A 13,694-nucleotide genomic window follows, 5' to 3' on the forward strand; every position below is an offset into this window, starting at 1 on the left:
CCAAAATGGTGTCACTTGTGGTGGGTTTCCACTGTTTAGGCACATCAGGGGCTTCCCAAACACAACAGGGTGTCCGTGATGATGGTGGGAATGTCAGAGAGAAAGTATAGAAGCCAAATGGAAAAATGGTAAATAAAGGTAGTGGCCGGGCCCGGGGGTTGGTATATGACAGCCACTTGGAGGGAGAGTAGATACAAATAGAATGCACTTCAAAATATGTGAGAATAAGGAAGGGTGGGGTGGGGAATTGGTTGAAGGTGCAGGTGTTAGAAAGGAGAAGACCCACTCCTCCACCATGTCTGTTGCCAGAGCGAGGAGTATGGGTAAAGTGAAAGCCACCTTAGCACAGTGCAGCAGGGAAGGGCGTGTTGGAGGGTGTTAGCTATGTTTTGGTGAGGCCAAGGAAGGATAGGTTACCAGAGGTGACAAGGTCATGAATGAAAGCACTCTGGAGAGAGGGATGTGTGGGTCAGGGGAATGGATTTATATTTAAGAGATTGCGGTAGTTTCTAGCTTGTGAGCAGTGATAGGAGCAAGAAATAATGAGGGTTCAAGGTGTTCACCATACATCTAGATAAGTTCCCTGAGGGGTCTAGTTTCCAAAGTGGTGTCACTTGTGGGGGTTTTCCACTGTTTAGGTACATCAGGGGCTTCCCAAACGCAACATGGCGTCCGCTAATTATTCAAACAAATTTTACATTCAAAAAGTCAAATGGCGCTCCTTCCCTTTTGAACCCTGCCGTGTGCCCAAACAGTTGTTTTTCCCCACGTATGGGGTATCTGCATGCTCAGGAGAAATTGCACAACACATTTTGGGGTCCATTTTTTCCTGTTACCATTGCAAAATTAAAAAAAATTGGGTCTAAAGTAACATTTTTGTGAAAAAAAATAAATGTTAATTTTTTTCTTCCACATTCCAAAAATTCCTGTGAAGCACCTGAAAAGTTAATAAACTTCTTGAATGTGGTTTTGAGCACCTTGAGGGGTGCAGTTTTTAGAATGGTGTCACTTTTGGGTATTTTCTGTCATAAAGGCCCCTCAAAGACACTTCAAATGTGATGTGATCCCTAAAAAAATGGTTTTGTAAGTTTTGTTGGAAAAATGAGAAATCGCTGGTCAACTTTTAACCCTTATAACTTCCTAGCAAAAAAAATGTTGGTTCCAAAATTGTGCTGATGTAAAGTAGACATGTGGGAAAAAGCGTTTTTTAAAAAATAATAATCACAAATCAGCACATAGCATGGACATATTTAGTGTTCTTGTAATCATAACGACCCACACAACACAGCGATAAGATTATTTACGGGGATCAGTAAATGGCGTAAAAAAATGGCGTGATTGATATTTTTTCTCTTTTAAACCCATAAAAATGTATTAAAAATTTATTAAAAACATAACACTGAGGCTGTGTTCACACGTAGTGTAAATTGTGCATTTTTTCTACTGCTTTTTTTCCTGCACATTTTCTGCAGGTGTCCGCTACTGATGACACTATAACAATCTTCTCTGATTATTGTGTTTGCTGCGTTTCTTTTATGCGTGTTCCACCTTATTTGATGTGTTTTTGATGCAGATGTGTGACGTCCTGCAGCTGCACCTGGGTGTTGCACAGATGGGATTCTCCCCAGTGGCCTCAATACATGCAGACACCTCCACCCAAGTCCACTAGATGGAGCCCTGTCAGGTATATGTATACTGGGGGGTGGAGTTCAGGAAGTCAGTCAGTGGGAAGCAGAGAGTGTAACAAGATGCTGCAGCGCCAGACAAGCTGAAGTCTGTGTGGCTGAAAGCCAGGCTAGGCCCAAGCTGTGGGCTAGCCTGGCCAGTGAGGGCCTAGAGTGGGCTAGAAGGCAAGAAGGAAGAGAAGAGCCATGAGGGACAGAGGAACCACAGAGGGTTCCTCCCCTGATGCAAGACGGCACCGGGCCCGAGCCTATTGGGGTCTCTATGCCCAGTAGGGAATCCGGCATACTGAGGAGGATTTCATATCCCTCAGTCCACCCGTGAATAGCGCACACTCAGAGGACTAGGTACCATGAAGGCCCCAGCGTCTAGGGATCGTGGTAACCAGTGGGAAAGTCCTCGCCGCCAAGCAAGATGGGTGAGAGAAACATCAAGGGAGCTAGACCCTGTTCCAGGCAGATCAGAAGCTCCTGGGAGAGAGACAGGAAGATACAGGCAAGGAGGCCTTACACCCGCTCACTGGGGAGCAAGTCCAGAACTGCACACCACCTAGACGTACCCCGGACCATACCTGACTACCATCTGCAGTAAAGGTACTGAAACTAGCCCCGGTGTGTGTGTCTGTTCTTCCTCTGACCCGGCTGGGTCCCATCTCCCCTGCACCACCATCCATTACACCCCACGCTGCCCTGCAGCTAGCTCTACCTGTGGAGAGCCACACCATCCCTGCTGCCGTAACAACAGCTCCAGAGGACTGCTCCGCAGCGGCGGCACCCCTTAGCCGCATTCCACAGGTGGCGTCACGAACACTTTAAATCCCTTATAGGTATACCCCCTTTTACTGACCGCCCTGGGTCACGGACCAGGCCAGCCACCGTGATATTCCCCATACCGGCATCCATAGGCCCAGCTGCCGAGTACCCCACGGCCCAAGGGGCGCGTCAGTTTTGGCGTCACTAACAGGATTCCGTGCCCGTTGCCACCGGGTACTGTGCGCCTTAAGAGACTGTAATACTCACTGTGGTGAAGTTTTCCCGCCATTCCCGAGATTTCCCGCCATTGTCCGCCATTTTTCCTGTCGCCACGAGGGAAGAAGAGGGGCGTAACCGCGGGAATCGGAGAGGCGTAACCGCTGGAAGCGCGTGAAGCCTGGGACACGCCCCGCCCCTGACGTCGAACCAGGAAGCGTCAGGTCCTGGAAGGAGTCCAGAGGACGCTCTGACGTCAGACGCGAGCGACGCAAGGTCCTGGAAGAAGACCGTCGCCCGCGGACCTGCGGCCTACCTGAAAAAGAAGTGAAGAAGGTAGGCTTCGGTTCACTAGGGGGCCGTAACAATGGCCGATGACCAGCAAGCTGCCGGGGCACCGGTTAACGCTCCAGATGCCCAACCTGCGCCCAGCGCTGCACAGGTAGGAGCAGTCGCCGCACCAGCAGGAGCTGTGGCACGGATCATGCCCATGGCTCTACAGCATGCCCTCAATGTTCAGAGGGTGAGGGAACTGTTGGAACAGGACCCCCTGACTGAACGGGAGGATGACCAGGACGGGTCACCTACCTCCCATCCCCAGGCGCATACCTGGAGGGGGCGCCCTTGAGCTACTAGTTCCCCGATAGCTCTCATGTTAAGTATAAGTTAAACTGAACTTGGAGTCCGTGAACTGTGAACAACCCGCATTGTACATAGTCTGCACCTCCTGAGGTGCCCCCTGGTGGTTTTCACAAGACCACCACCACTAAAACCTGCTTGGCGTGGCCGAACCAGTGGTCCTACATCAGTCCTGCAGCCCGCCCAGGACCTTTGTTGGGGGTTTGGAGCAGGTCCCCCACAAGCCAGCTTACCCGGATGAGAGGGACACACCCGAGGAGGGATCTCATCAAGACTGGTTGCTACAGTGAAGCATAAATAATGTTTATTAAACCTGTTATTGCAACGTTCAAGCTACGTGCCTCCCATAAAGGGAAGAAAATTGTAATGTTTAAAAATATGTTATCCTTGTGTTACCTGTTATGCAAAAATTTGTTTCAGTCCGGGAGTACTGACTTTCACTAGGGGGGAATGTGACGCCCTGCAGCTGCAGGCTGTCACAGAACTCCTTGGTGTTACACAGATGGGATTCTCCCCAGTGGCCTCAATACATGCAGACACCTCCACCCAAGTCCACTAGATGGAGTCCTGTCAGGTATATGTACACTGGGGGGTGGAGTTCAGGAGTCAAGTCAGTGGGAAGCAGAGAGTGTAACACGATGCTGCAGCACCAGACAAGCTGAAGTCTGTGTGGCTGAAAGCCAGGCTCGGCCCAAGCTGCGGGCTAGCTTGGCCAGTGAGGGCCTAGAATGGGCTAGAAGGCAAGAAGGAAGAGAAGAGCCATGAGGGACAGAGGAACCACAGAGGGTTCGTCCCCTGATGTAAGCTGGGCACCGGGCCCAAGCCTATTGGGATCACTATGCCCAGTAGGGAATCCGGCATACTGAGGAGGACTTCATATCCCTCAGTCCACCTGTGAATAGCGCACACTCAGAGGGCTAGGTACCACGAAGGCCCCAGCGTCCAGGGATCGTGGTAACCAGTGGGAAAGTCCTCGCCGCCAAGCAAGACGGGTGAGAGAAACATGAAGGGAGCTAGACCCTGTTCCAGGCAGGTCAGAAGCTCCAGGGAGAGAGACAGGAAGATACAGGAAGGAGGCCTTAGGCTGAGTTCACACGATGCGTTTTTCATGCGTTTCCGCGGCGGTTTTGCAGTTGCGTAAACGCAGCGGAAACGCATGAAAAACGCATGGTAGAAGGGCAGCAATGTTCCCCAATGGAAATCCGCATGTGCTGTGCCCATGATGCGGTCAAAAATCCGCAGCATGTCAATTAATTTTGCGGAAACGCTGCTCTTTTGCCGCCATTGACTTGCATTAGACCGCATGGAATCCGCATCACTGTATATGTTGATGCGCTTTTCATGCGGTCTAATGTGCGGATGGTACCCGGGTGTGGAGGAGAGGACTCTCATCCAGACCCAGGTACCATTAAAAAAAAAAGAATAAAATAAAAAATATATATATTCTCACCTTCTGACGGCCCGCGCTGCGTCCTGCTGGCTTCCCGGGCACTTCGCGGTTGAATGAAGGACCTCCGCTGACGTCAGAGTCATGTGACGGGTCACGTGACGCTGACGTCGGAAGGTCCTAAAGTCTTCACTGCCGGCAGCCGGGACCGATGAAGCAGGACACCGGGGGCCATCAGAGGGTAAAGTATAGATTTATTTTTTATTTTTTGACATTCACACACTATATAAATCCATGCCGGTTGCATGGATTTATATAGTGTAAAGTTGACAAGCACTTTCCAAGTGATGCTAAAATCGCTTGGGAAGCGCTTGTCAACCCGCATGCGGAAATGAAAGTGAAGACCGCTTCATTTCCGCATGTCCCTGGCAGGAAACCGCATGTACAATCCGCATGCGTTTTTTCCTGCCAGAGAGATGCAGAAACGCTCAGGAAAAAATCCTGAGCATTTCTGCATCGTGTGCACATACCCTTACACCCGCTCACTGGGGAGCAAGACCAGAAGTGCACACCACCTACAAGTGCCCCGGACCGTACCTGGCTACCATCTGCAGTAAAGGTACTGAAACTAGCCCCGGTGTGTGTGTCTGTTCTTCCTCTGAGGCGACTGGGTCCCATCTCCCCTGCACCACCATCCATTACACCCCACGCTGCCCTGGAGCTAGCTCTACCTGTGGAGAGCCACACCATCCCTGCTGCCGTAACACCAGCTCCAGATTACTGCTCCGCAGCGGCGGCTCCCCTTAGCCGCATTCCACAGGTGGCGTCACGAACACCTTAAATCCCTTATAAGTATACCCCCTTTTACTGACCGCCCTGGGTTACGGACCGGGCCAGCCACCGTGATATTCCCCATACTGGCATCCATAGGCCCGGCTGCTGAGTACCCTATGGCCCAGGGGGCGCGTCAGATGTGAAGCTAAGTTTTTAATGCTTTTTTAATTGTACAGAAAAGCTTTGATTCTGAGCTTAAAAATGCAACAGATTTTTTTTCTTTCATGCGTTTTTTTCAGAAGCCCATAGAGAAAAATGCACCAAAACCGCAAAGTTCAGCAGACCACAGGGGGCGGAGATTTCATGGAATCACATCCACTTTGCATGAACATTTAGACCGTGTTCACATGTAGCGTAAATGCTGCGTTTTTTCTGCTGCTTTTTGCACTGAAATTCTGCTGCGTTTAACTGTCCAATCAAAGTGGATGTGATTTCATGAGAACTGCGCCCCCTGTGGTCTAAAGACACTACTGAACTGTGCGGTTTTGGTGCTTTTTTTTCTTCCCTTCTATTTGGAACCTAAAAAAAGGCATGTTCAAAACTGCAGTTACTTTATTAAGAATCAAAGCTTTACTGCACTATAAAAAGCACTTAATAAATGCAGCTTCACATCTTCACCAGAAATGCATCAAATAAGGGGGAAAAGGGTCTAAAAATGCAGCAATAATTAGAGAAGATTGTTTGGTGCAGACACCTGCAGAAAACAAAGAGAGAAAGTTTTGGCGGCTCTGACTGTGAAGGAAGGAACAAAAAATAAATCCACAGGTCCCAACTAGAGATGAGCAGGACGCACAGATGACGTTGCTCCAGCCCTTGCTATTCAGAAGCTGCGCCAGGGATGCTGGATGGTAAGAGATTCGCAGTCTCCTTCAAGCTGCCAGGTATCACTGACCTGGACGCTGGACTGGAGTCTCGTGAATTGGTCAACTTATCTCTAGTCCCAACTGTCCCGGGTACAGTGGACAGTCCTGGATTTGGGTCTACCCCCTGCAGTCTCGGGTATATGCTGAATGTCCCTCACTGCCACCATCCCTCTGACATCTCCTGCCAAGAGAAAAAGAAATGGGCGTGGATTGGGGTGTGGCCAAGGGCATGGCCAAAATTTGCCGTGGAGCGCGTAGCAACATCTGTCCCTCTTTCTGTTCTTCAAAAGTTGGGAGGTATGCTGACACTACTGACATTTATAGGGCTGGACATGTAAATAAGGTAGTATTCAATTTAAAGAGGTTTCCCCACGAACAAAGTATATTTTAATTAATAGAATAATAATAATTTACAATTGGATATGCTTAACCCCTTAAGGACTGAGCCACTTTGTAGGTTAGTGACCAGGCCTCATTTTTTAAATCTGACCAGTGTCACTTTATGAGGTAATAACTCTGGAACGTTTCAATGGATCCCCCTGATTCTGAGATTGTTGTTGACATATTGTACTTCATGGTAGTGGTAAAATTTCTTCAATATGACTTGCGTTTATTTGTGAAAAAATCAGAAATTTTGCAAAAATTTTAAAAATTTCACAATTTTCAAACTTTTAATTTTTATGCCTTTAAAACCGAGAGCTATGTCTCACAAAATAATTAATAAATACCATTTCTCACATCTCTATGAAACATAATTTTTTTTGTTAGGAAGTTAGAAGGATTTAAAAGTTGACTAGAGATTTCTCATTTTTCCAACAAAATGTACAAAACCAGTTTTTTTAGCGACCACATTACATTTGAAGTGATTTTGAGGAGCCTATATGACAGAAAATACCCAAAAGTAACACCATTCTAAAAACTGCACCCCTCAAGGAACTCAAAACCAAATTTAAGAAGTTTATTAACCCTTCAGGTGCTTCACTGGAACTGAAGCAATGTGGAAGGAAAAAATGAACAATTACTTTTTATTCACAAAAATTTTACATTAGACCCAAATTTTTTTATTTTCACAAGGGTAGCAGGAGAAAATGGACACCAAAATATGTTGTGTAATTTCTCCTAAGCACACCGATACCCCGTATGTGGGGGAAAATTACTGTTTGGGCGCATGGTAGGGCTCAGCAGGGAAGGAGCTCTGCTTGACTTTTTGAATGCAAAATTGTCTTGAATCATTAGCGGACGCCATGTCGCATTTGGAGAGCCCTTGATGTGACTAAACAAGTGACCCTATTTTAGAAACTGGACCCCTCAAGAAACTTACTTAGATGTGTGGTGAGCACCTTGAACCCCCAGGTGCTTCACAGGAATTTATAACGTTGAGCTGTGAAAATAAACAATCAAATTTTTTCCATAAAAAATTTCTATTAGCCCCAATTTTTTATTATCACAAAGATCACAGGAGAAATTGCACCATGCAAATTGTTGTGCAATTTTTCCTGAGTATACCAATACACCATATGTGGTTGAAAACTACTTTTGAGGCACAGTGCAAAGCTCAGAAGGGAAGAAGCGCCATATTCGAGTTCAGATTTTGCTGGAATGGTTTGTGGATGCCATGTCATATTGGCAGAGTCCCTGAGGTGCCAGTACAGCAGAAACCTAACATAAATGACATCATTTTACAAACTACACCTCTTAATGAATTAATTTAGGGATGCAGTGAGAATGTTGACACCACATGTACCTCATAGAAATTTATACCATTGGGCGGTGTAGAAAGAATAATTACATTTCTACCGCTAAAATTGTGTTTTAGCCCCAAATCTTTAATTTTTATAAGGGCTAATAGGAAAAAATGTACCTCTCAGTTTGTTGTGCAATTTCTCCTGAGTGTGCCAATACCTTACATGTAATCGGGAACTACTTTTGAGGCACAGTGCAAAGGTCAGAAGGGAAGGAGTACCATAATTTAGTGCAGATTTTACTGTTATGGTATGCGGGTGCCATGCCCCACTGGGAGAACTCCAACATACACCATATGTGGTTGAAAACTACTTTTGAGGCACAGTGTAAAGCTCAGAAGGGAAGAAGCGACATATTCGAGTCCAGATTTTGCTGGAATGGTTTTTGGATGCCATGTCACATTGTCAGAGTCCCTGAGGTGCCAGAACAGCAGAACTCTCTACAAGTGACCCCATTTTACAAACTACACCTCTCAATGAATTCATCTAAGGGTGTAGTAATCATATTAACACCACAGGTGTGTCACAGAATTCTATACCATTGGGCAATGAAGAAAAAATAATTACATTTTTACTACAAAAATTTTGTACATTTTTACATGGGGAAAATAGGTAAAAATGGCATCAAAATTCATCACAAAATTTCTGCTGAACATGGAAATACTCCATATGTGGCTGTACAGTACTGCTTAGCCACACAGCTGGACTTGGGAGGGACAGAGCGCTATTTGCCTCTTGGAGCATAGATTTTCCTAGAATAGTTTGAGAATTTATCTAGTACGTTATGCCCAGCTCGTGCTTCTGGAGACATGCACCGTAAATTAAGCGGGCTCTCATCGCTACAGAAATGCCAAACATGTGGACGCTAAATGTGGCTTAGGCACACTGTGGGGCTCAGAAGGGAGGGAGCATTTGGATTTGGGAGTGTAGAATTTTCTGGATTTCTTTTGGGGAGCGAGGAGCCATAGCACTTTTCCAGTGCCTTTGTACTAGCAGTAATGTGGAAGCCCCCTATATTTCTGTTAACAGATGACGAACCTAAGTGGGTACTTACTTTTTTTTGTTTTCTTTTGTGTTTTGAGTTGAAGCTTTTATTTGGAACATTTTACAGAACATTTTGGATCACGTTTATCCTGCGCTCTACCCTGAGCACTTACATTGGGGTTTCCATCTAAATCTCCAAATGACATGATTCAGATGAAACCCTTGAGGGATCCATTCAGCTATGTCCTTCTTTTCAGAGATGCACAAAACTGTGGTTGATGGCACTTTTATGCACGCCTAAAAAGACGGACACCGCTGGATCATAGGCCAGACGTCGTCCACAGTGCCTCCATCTGCCTCATTATAGGGAATCTTCCGCTGGGGTTTCCGTCTCAATCACATATTTCAGAGATTTAAACGGAAACTCTGGTGTAAGAGCTCAGCGTAGAGCGCAGGATAAATGTGAGGCGAGCCATACTGCGATCTTTGGGAGGCAGAATGAACAAATCAACATCAGATGAAGAATTGGTTTTATTTATTTTTAACGCCGTTCCTCTTGCAGTATAAGTGATTAGACTACTTTATTCTTCGGGATTACAGCGATACCATATTTATATAGTTTTTTATGTTCGGCTGCTGTTACACACTAAAACATGATTTTTTCTGGCAAAAACTTGTTTTTGCATCGCCATATTTTGAGATGTATCATTTTTGCATATTTCTGATGATATCGGCTCACCATGGCAATGATCCACCTCTCGCGATTACGTCGCGGGGCGCTGATCGGAGGGCAGAGGGAGCCCCCTCCCTCTAGCCTGCCTTCAAAATGCTGCGATTAAAACTGCCGAGAGTAGTGCGGTCAGCTTAACTCCCAGCGGCGATAGCGCACGCACAGCTGCTGTGCGCGCAAAATCGCCTCGACGTATCCATGCGTCCAAGTTGAGAAGTACTTCCCGACCTTGGATGTATGGATATGTATAACGTCATGAAGAATTTCATCTGAGAGCAGCATAATATAGGTCAAGAGTCTGATTCCAGAGATGAGTCACTTATTAGGCTGTGTGTTGCAGTTTCAATACAATCAGTGTTTTATCAACAGAAGAGTATCACAACTGGACTAGGTGTTGTGTGCAAAGCAGTCCAGCTAATCTGTTTAACTCTGCCCTCACGACTTATAGGCAACTTGCTGACAATGTACAGTGTACACAGTAAGCTGCCAATCAGTGGTGTGGGCGGGGTTGTATATAGCTAGCATTCTGACTACTGTTACACTTACAGCAGAGAAAACAGGGATTCTATCAAAACTGCACGAAACAGTCCAGTAAGTGACACATCGCTGGAGTCAGGGTCTCTTCCCCTACATCATTCTTCTCTCACATTCCATAACAAGAACCTGCTGACAGATTCCCTTTAAATAGGATAGCACAATAAGGGGACAGAATAATCTCCTTTGAGTCCAAAAAACATTGCAGTTTGGCTTTGAGATAGGGTAGTATGGTCCTTTTGTGAATACAAGTAACTAAAGTCTATGTAATTCAGTGGTGACAGCTGTGATGTTATTTTCTAAAGCACATAAGTGCTGCTAACCCCTCCCCATAGACCATTTATTATGTCTCAATCACCACCTTAATGGTAACCCATTATGTAAATTTGATGGGCAACAAAGGCAGGATGTTTTTTTTGGGTGGGAGATTGCTTGATTGATATGAAGCAAACATAAATAAACATCCTGTGGACTCAGATGAAAGTCATATACTTTTGGTCTGGGGTGTCTGTTAATTTGGGTTTCTAGTCTGGGATTTTATCTGGTCTGTATTTGTTTAGAGGTCTGACTTGATGTTTTAACTATTTTTGTGACTTTGTATAATTAAATTTAATTTAAGAGGATCTCGTCTGAGGTCTGAATTGATTAGGGTATGTGCGCACGATCAGTATTTTGTGCAGAAATTTCTGCAGCGTTACTGCACCTCTTGGCAGCAAAATCGCTGCAGAAATTCCGCAGCGTCTTTGGTGTGTTTTGATGTGTTTTTGCCTGCGTTTTTACCATGCCTTTTTGCCAGTGCATTACATAGGGAAAACGCAGGCAAAAACGCACAAAGAATTGACATGCTGCAGATTAAAACGCATATGACATCCTGTCAGGAAAATTCCTGATCATGTGCACAGATCTTTAAAATTCTCATAGGCAAGGCTGGCATAAGGATTAACATGCGTTTTGGGGGCCAATTCTGCGCGGAAAAAAACGCATAAAAAACACACTGTGTGCACATAGCCTTTAGGGAGTCTGAGCTAGGGTTTATATTTATTTTGAGGTCAGTGTCTGATCTCGTGTTTTCAATTATTTTAGGGTCTCTTCCGAGTTGTCAATTAAAGGGGCTGTCCATTTCTTTTGTATTGATGGCTTAGCCTTAGGATAGGTCATAAGTATCAGATTTGTTGGGTGTGCGTCAACCCACACCACCACTGATCAGCTGTTCCCAGTGCCAGCAGCGGCCCGATGTGATCAGTTGCGGAGCACAGCTCTGTCGACTTTATAGTGACCACAGTGAGGTACTGAAATCCACTCCTATTCATTTGAATTGGGTCGGATGTGCAATACCCAACTATGGCCACTATACATTTGGGGGAACTGTGCTGTGCAGCTCCACAACTGATCACATCCGGCCGCTGCCAGCATTGGGAACAGCTGATTGGAGGGGTGCTGGGTGTCACACCTACACTGATCTGACATTGATGGCCTATTCAAAGGATAGGCCATCAATATAAAAATACTGGTCTGTTTTACTTTGGGATCTGATCAAAGGCCAACTTTAATTTTCAAATCTCCTATGGGGTCTTATCACTCCCCTGTCCAAATTCTTTCTACTTACGTAGGTTTTAGTTTGTGTGGTACCATTGTTTTGTGTTTTCTACCCTCTACCCCCAGATTTCAACCTGAACCTTAATATTGGAAGCAGCACTTCATAGTGAAAGGGCAACCACTAAGTAGTGGAGAAGAGAACGTCAGTGCGGACATCTACTTGGATCTAAAAAGTTATTCACATTTGGAAACCAATGGAAACCAAATTTTTGTCAATTGGCCAGTGATTGGTGTAAAATGCTTTTTCTCACCTGTTCTGCGAAGCTAGCCACACTGACAAAACTACTGCAAAATAGTTTCCCAGAATCACTAAAGGTAAGAAAAAGATATGGTATGGCTTCTATATCTAGCTTGGACTAATCCACTTTTTCTGATCCAGTCCTGTTTATATCCATTATGCAGGTACATGGTGCGTTACATCATATCATCTGCAATAACCCCTTCCGACTTCAAGTGCTTGTGGACAAATGGCCAGAATTTACTTCTGTAATATGTCGCCCTCCACTGGAGGTGAGTGGGTACACCCATGACCCATCAAAACAGCAATTGTGGCCTGAGTTGAGTATTTGCAGCATTTTTCGTGCTCAAAAAAACATTTTACAGTGCCAACATAATGAATATCAAAATGTCATCCACATGCTACATTTTTTCCTTTGCATTTTAAAACCATCAATGCGTTTTTCAAATCTGTAGCATGTCGATTGTATCAGCATTTTGCAGCATTGTTCTTCCTTTACTGTTTCATAATAAATCTTTTAGTATTACTTATATTTTTTTACTTTTCTAGGAAATGACAGATGCCATGGACCCTTACATGAACACTTATTTTCTCTTCAGCAAAGATCCACAGAACCTTATCCAAATGCTTCAAGAACCAAGCACTATAAACTGGAAGCAGAAGCTACAGATACAAGGTAATGATGTTGATCTCAAAGGTGTATTCACCAAAAAATGCTATCCCCTATCCATGATTGCTACGGGTCCAACCACTGTGATCACCAACAGTTCTGAGTACTTGGCTACTATATTTATGGTAGTCCCATTAAGAATGAATGAATCTAACGCTGAATGTGCCCATTTCTACTACATTCAAAATGTGGTACAGAGCCCGACTCTCAGGAGTACAGAGCCTGGATTGATGGGGGTCTCAGCGATCAGAAAGTTATTCCCTAGTTTTGCACTAGGGAATAACTTTTTCTTTTTTTTTTTTTAGGATTAGCTCTTTAACCCCTTTAGGACTGAGTCACTTTGTAAGTTAAAGAGGTTGTCCAACCCCAAAATTCAAATATTTTATTTAAGCTAATCTGTTCTGTATTGTAATATACAACACCCCTATAGCTTTTGTTTTTGGCTTCTACCTTTCATTCCTCCTGAATTTCTCTTCATTCCCTGTTTACATTTGTTTACATCCTCTGTGCTATTTCTTCTAAGCTTACAGCAAGAGCTAGACCCACCCTACACCTCAGTGTCCAGCCCGTTCCCTCTGGCCACCCACTGCACACTCCTTGCCTGTTAGTATCTGCCCCAGCACTGACCTCTGTCATTCATTCCAGGATTGGAAGTGACAGAGCAGTGATTTTGTACCCTCATCTCTGGCAGGGCAACTCCAATACCTCACATCACATCCACAGTGGTGATAGAGCTGTCACATGTGCCCCACATTACCCCTGACATAGGAATGCTGTCAAGAGTCTATATTAATGTGTGTGTATATATCTACAGCATATATATATG

At 45.1% G+C, this 13,694-nt stretch overlaps 1 protein-coding gene across 3 annotated transcripts in view; it reads left to right on the plus strand.

The window, feature by feature from the left end:
• The window catches only part of LOC141273041 (glycine N-acyltransferase-like), an 86,117-nt gene that overhangs the window by 60,100 nt on the left and 12,323 nt on the right, over nt 1-13,694 (plus strand). For all 3 annotated transcript variants that reach the window (XM_073684368.1, XM_073684369.1, XM_073684367.1), the window contains 3 exons: nt 12,027-12,275; nt 12,363-12,470; nt 12,748-12,874. In XM_073684368.1, the coding sequence (XP_073540469.1) occupies nt 12,198-12,275; nt 12,363-12,470; nt 12,748-12,874 (313 nt within the window). In that variant the 5' untranslated portion in view covers nt 12,027-12,197. The remainder of the gene's footprint in view (nt 1-12,026; nt 12,276-12,362; nt 12,471-12,747; nt 12,875-13,694) is intronic.

This window comes from Phyllobates terribilis, unplaced genomic scaffold, assembly GCF_046119375.1.
Source record: "Phyllobates terribilis strain yellow unplaced genomic scaffold, ASM4611937v1 Scaffold_5__5_contigs__length_657084704, whole genome shotgun sequence".
In the NCBI taxonomy this organism is placed as follows: Eukaryota; Metazoa; Chordata; class Amphibia; order Anura; family Dendrobatidae; genus Phyllobates; species Phyllobates terribilis.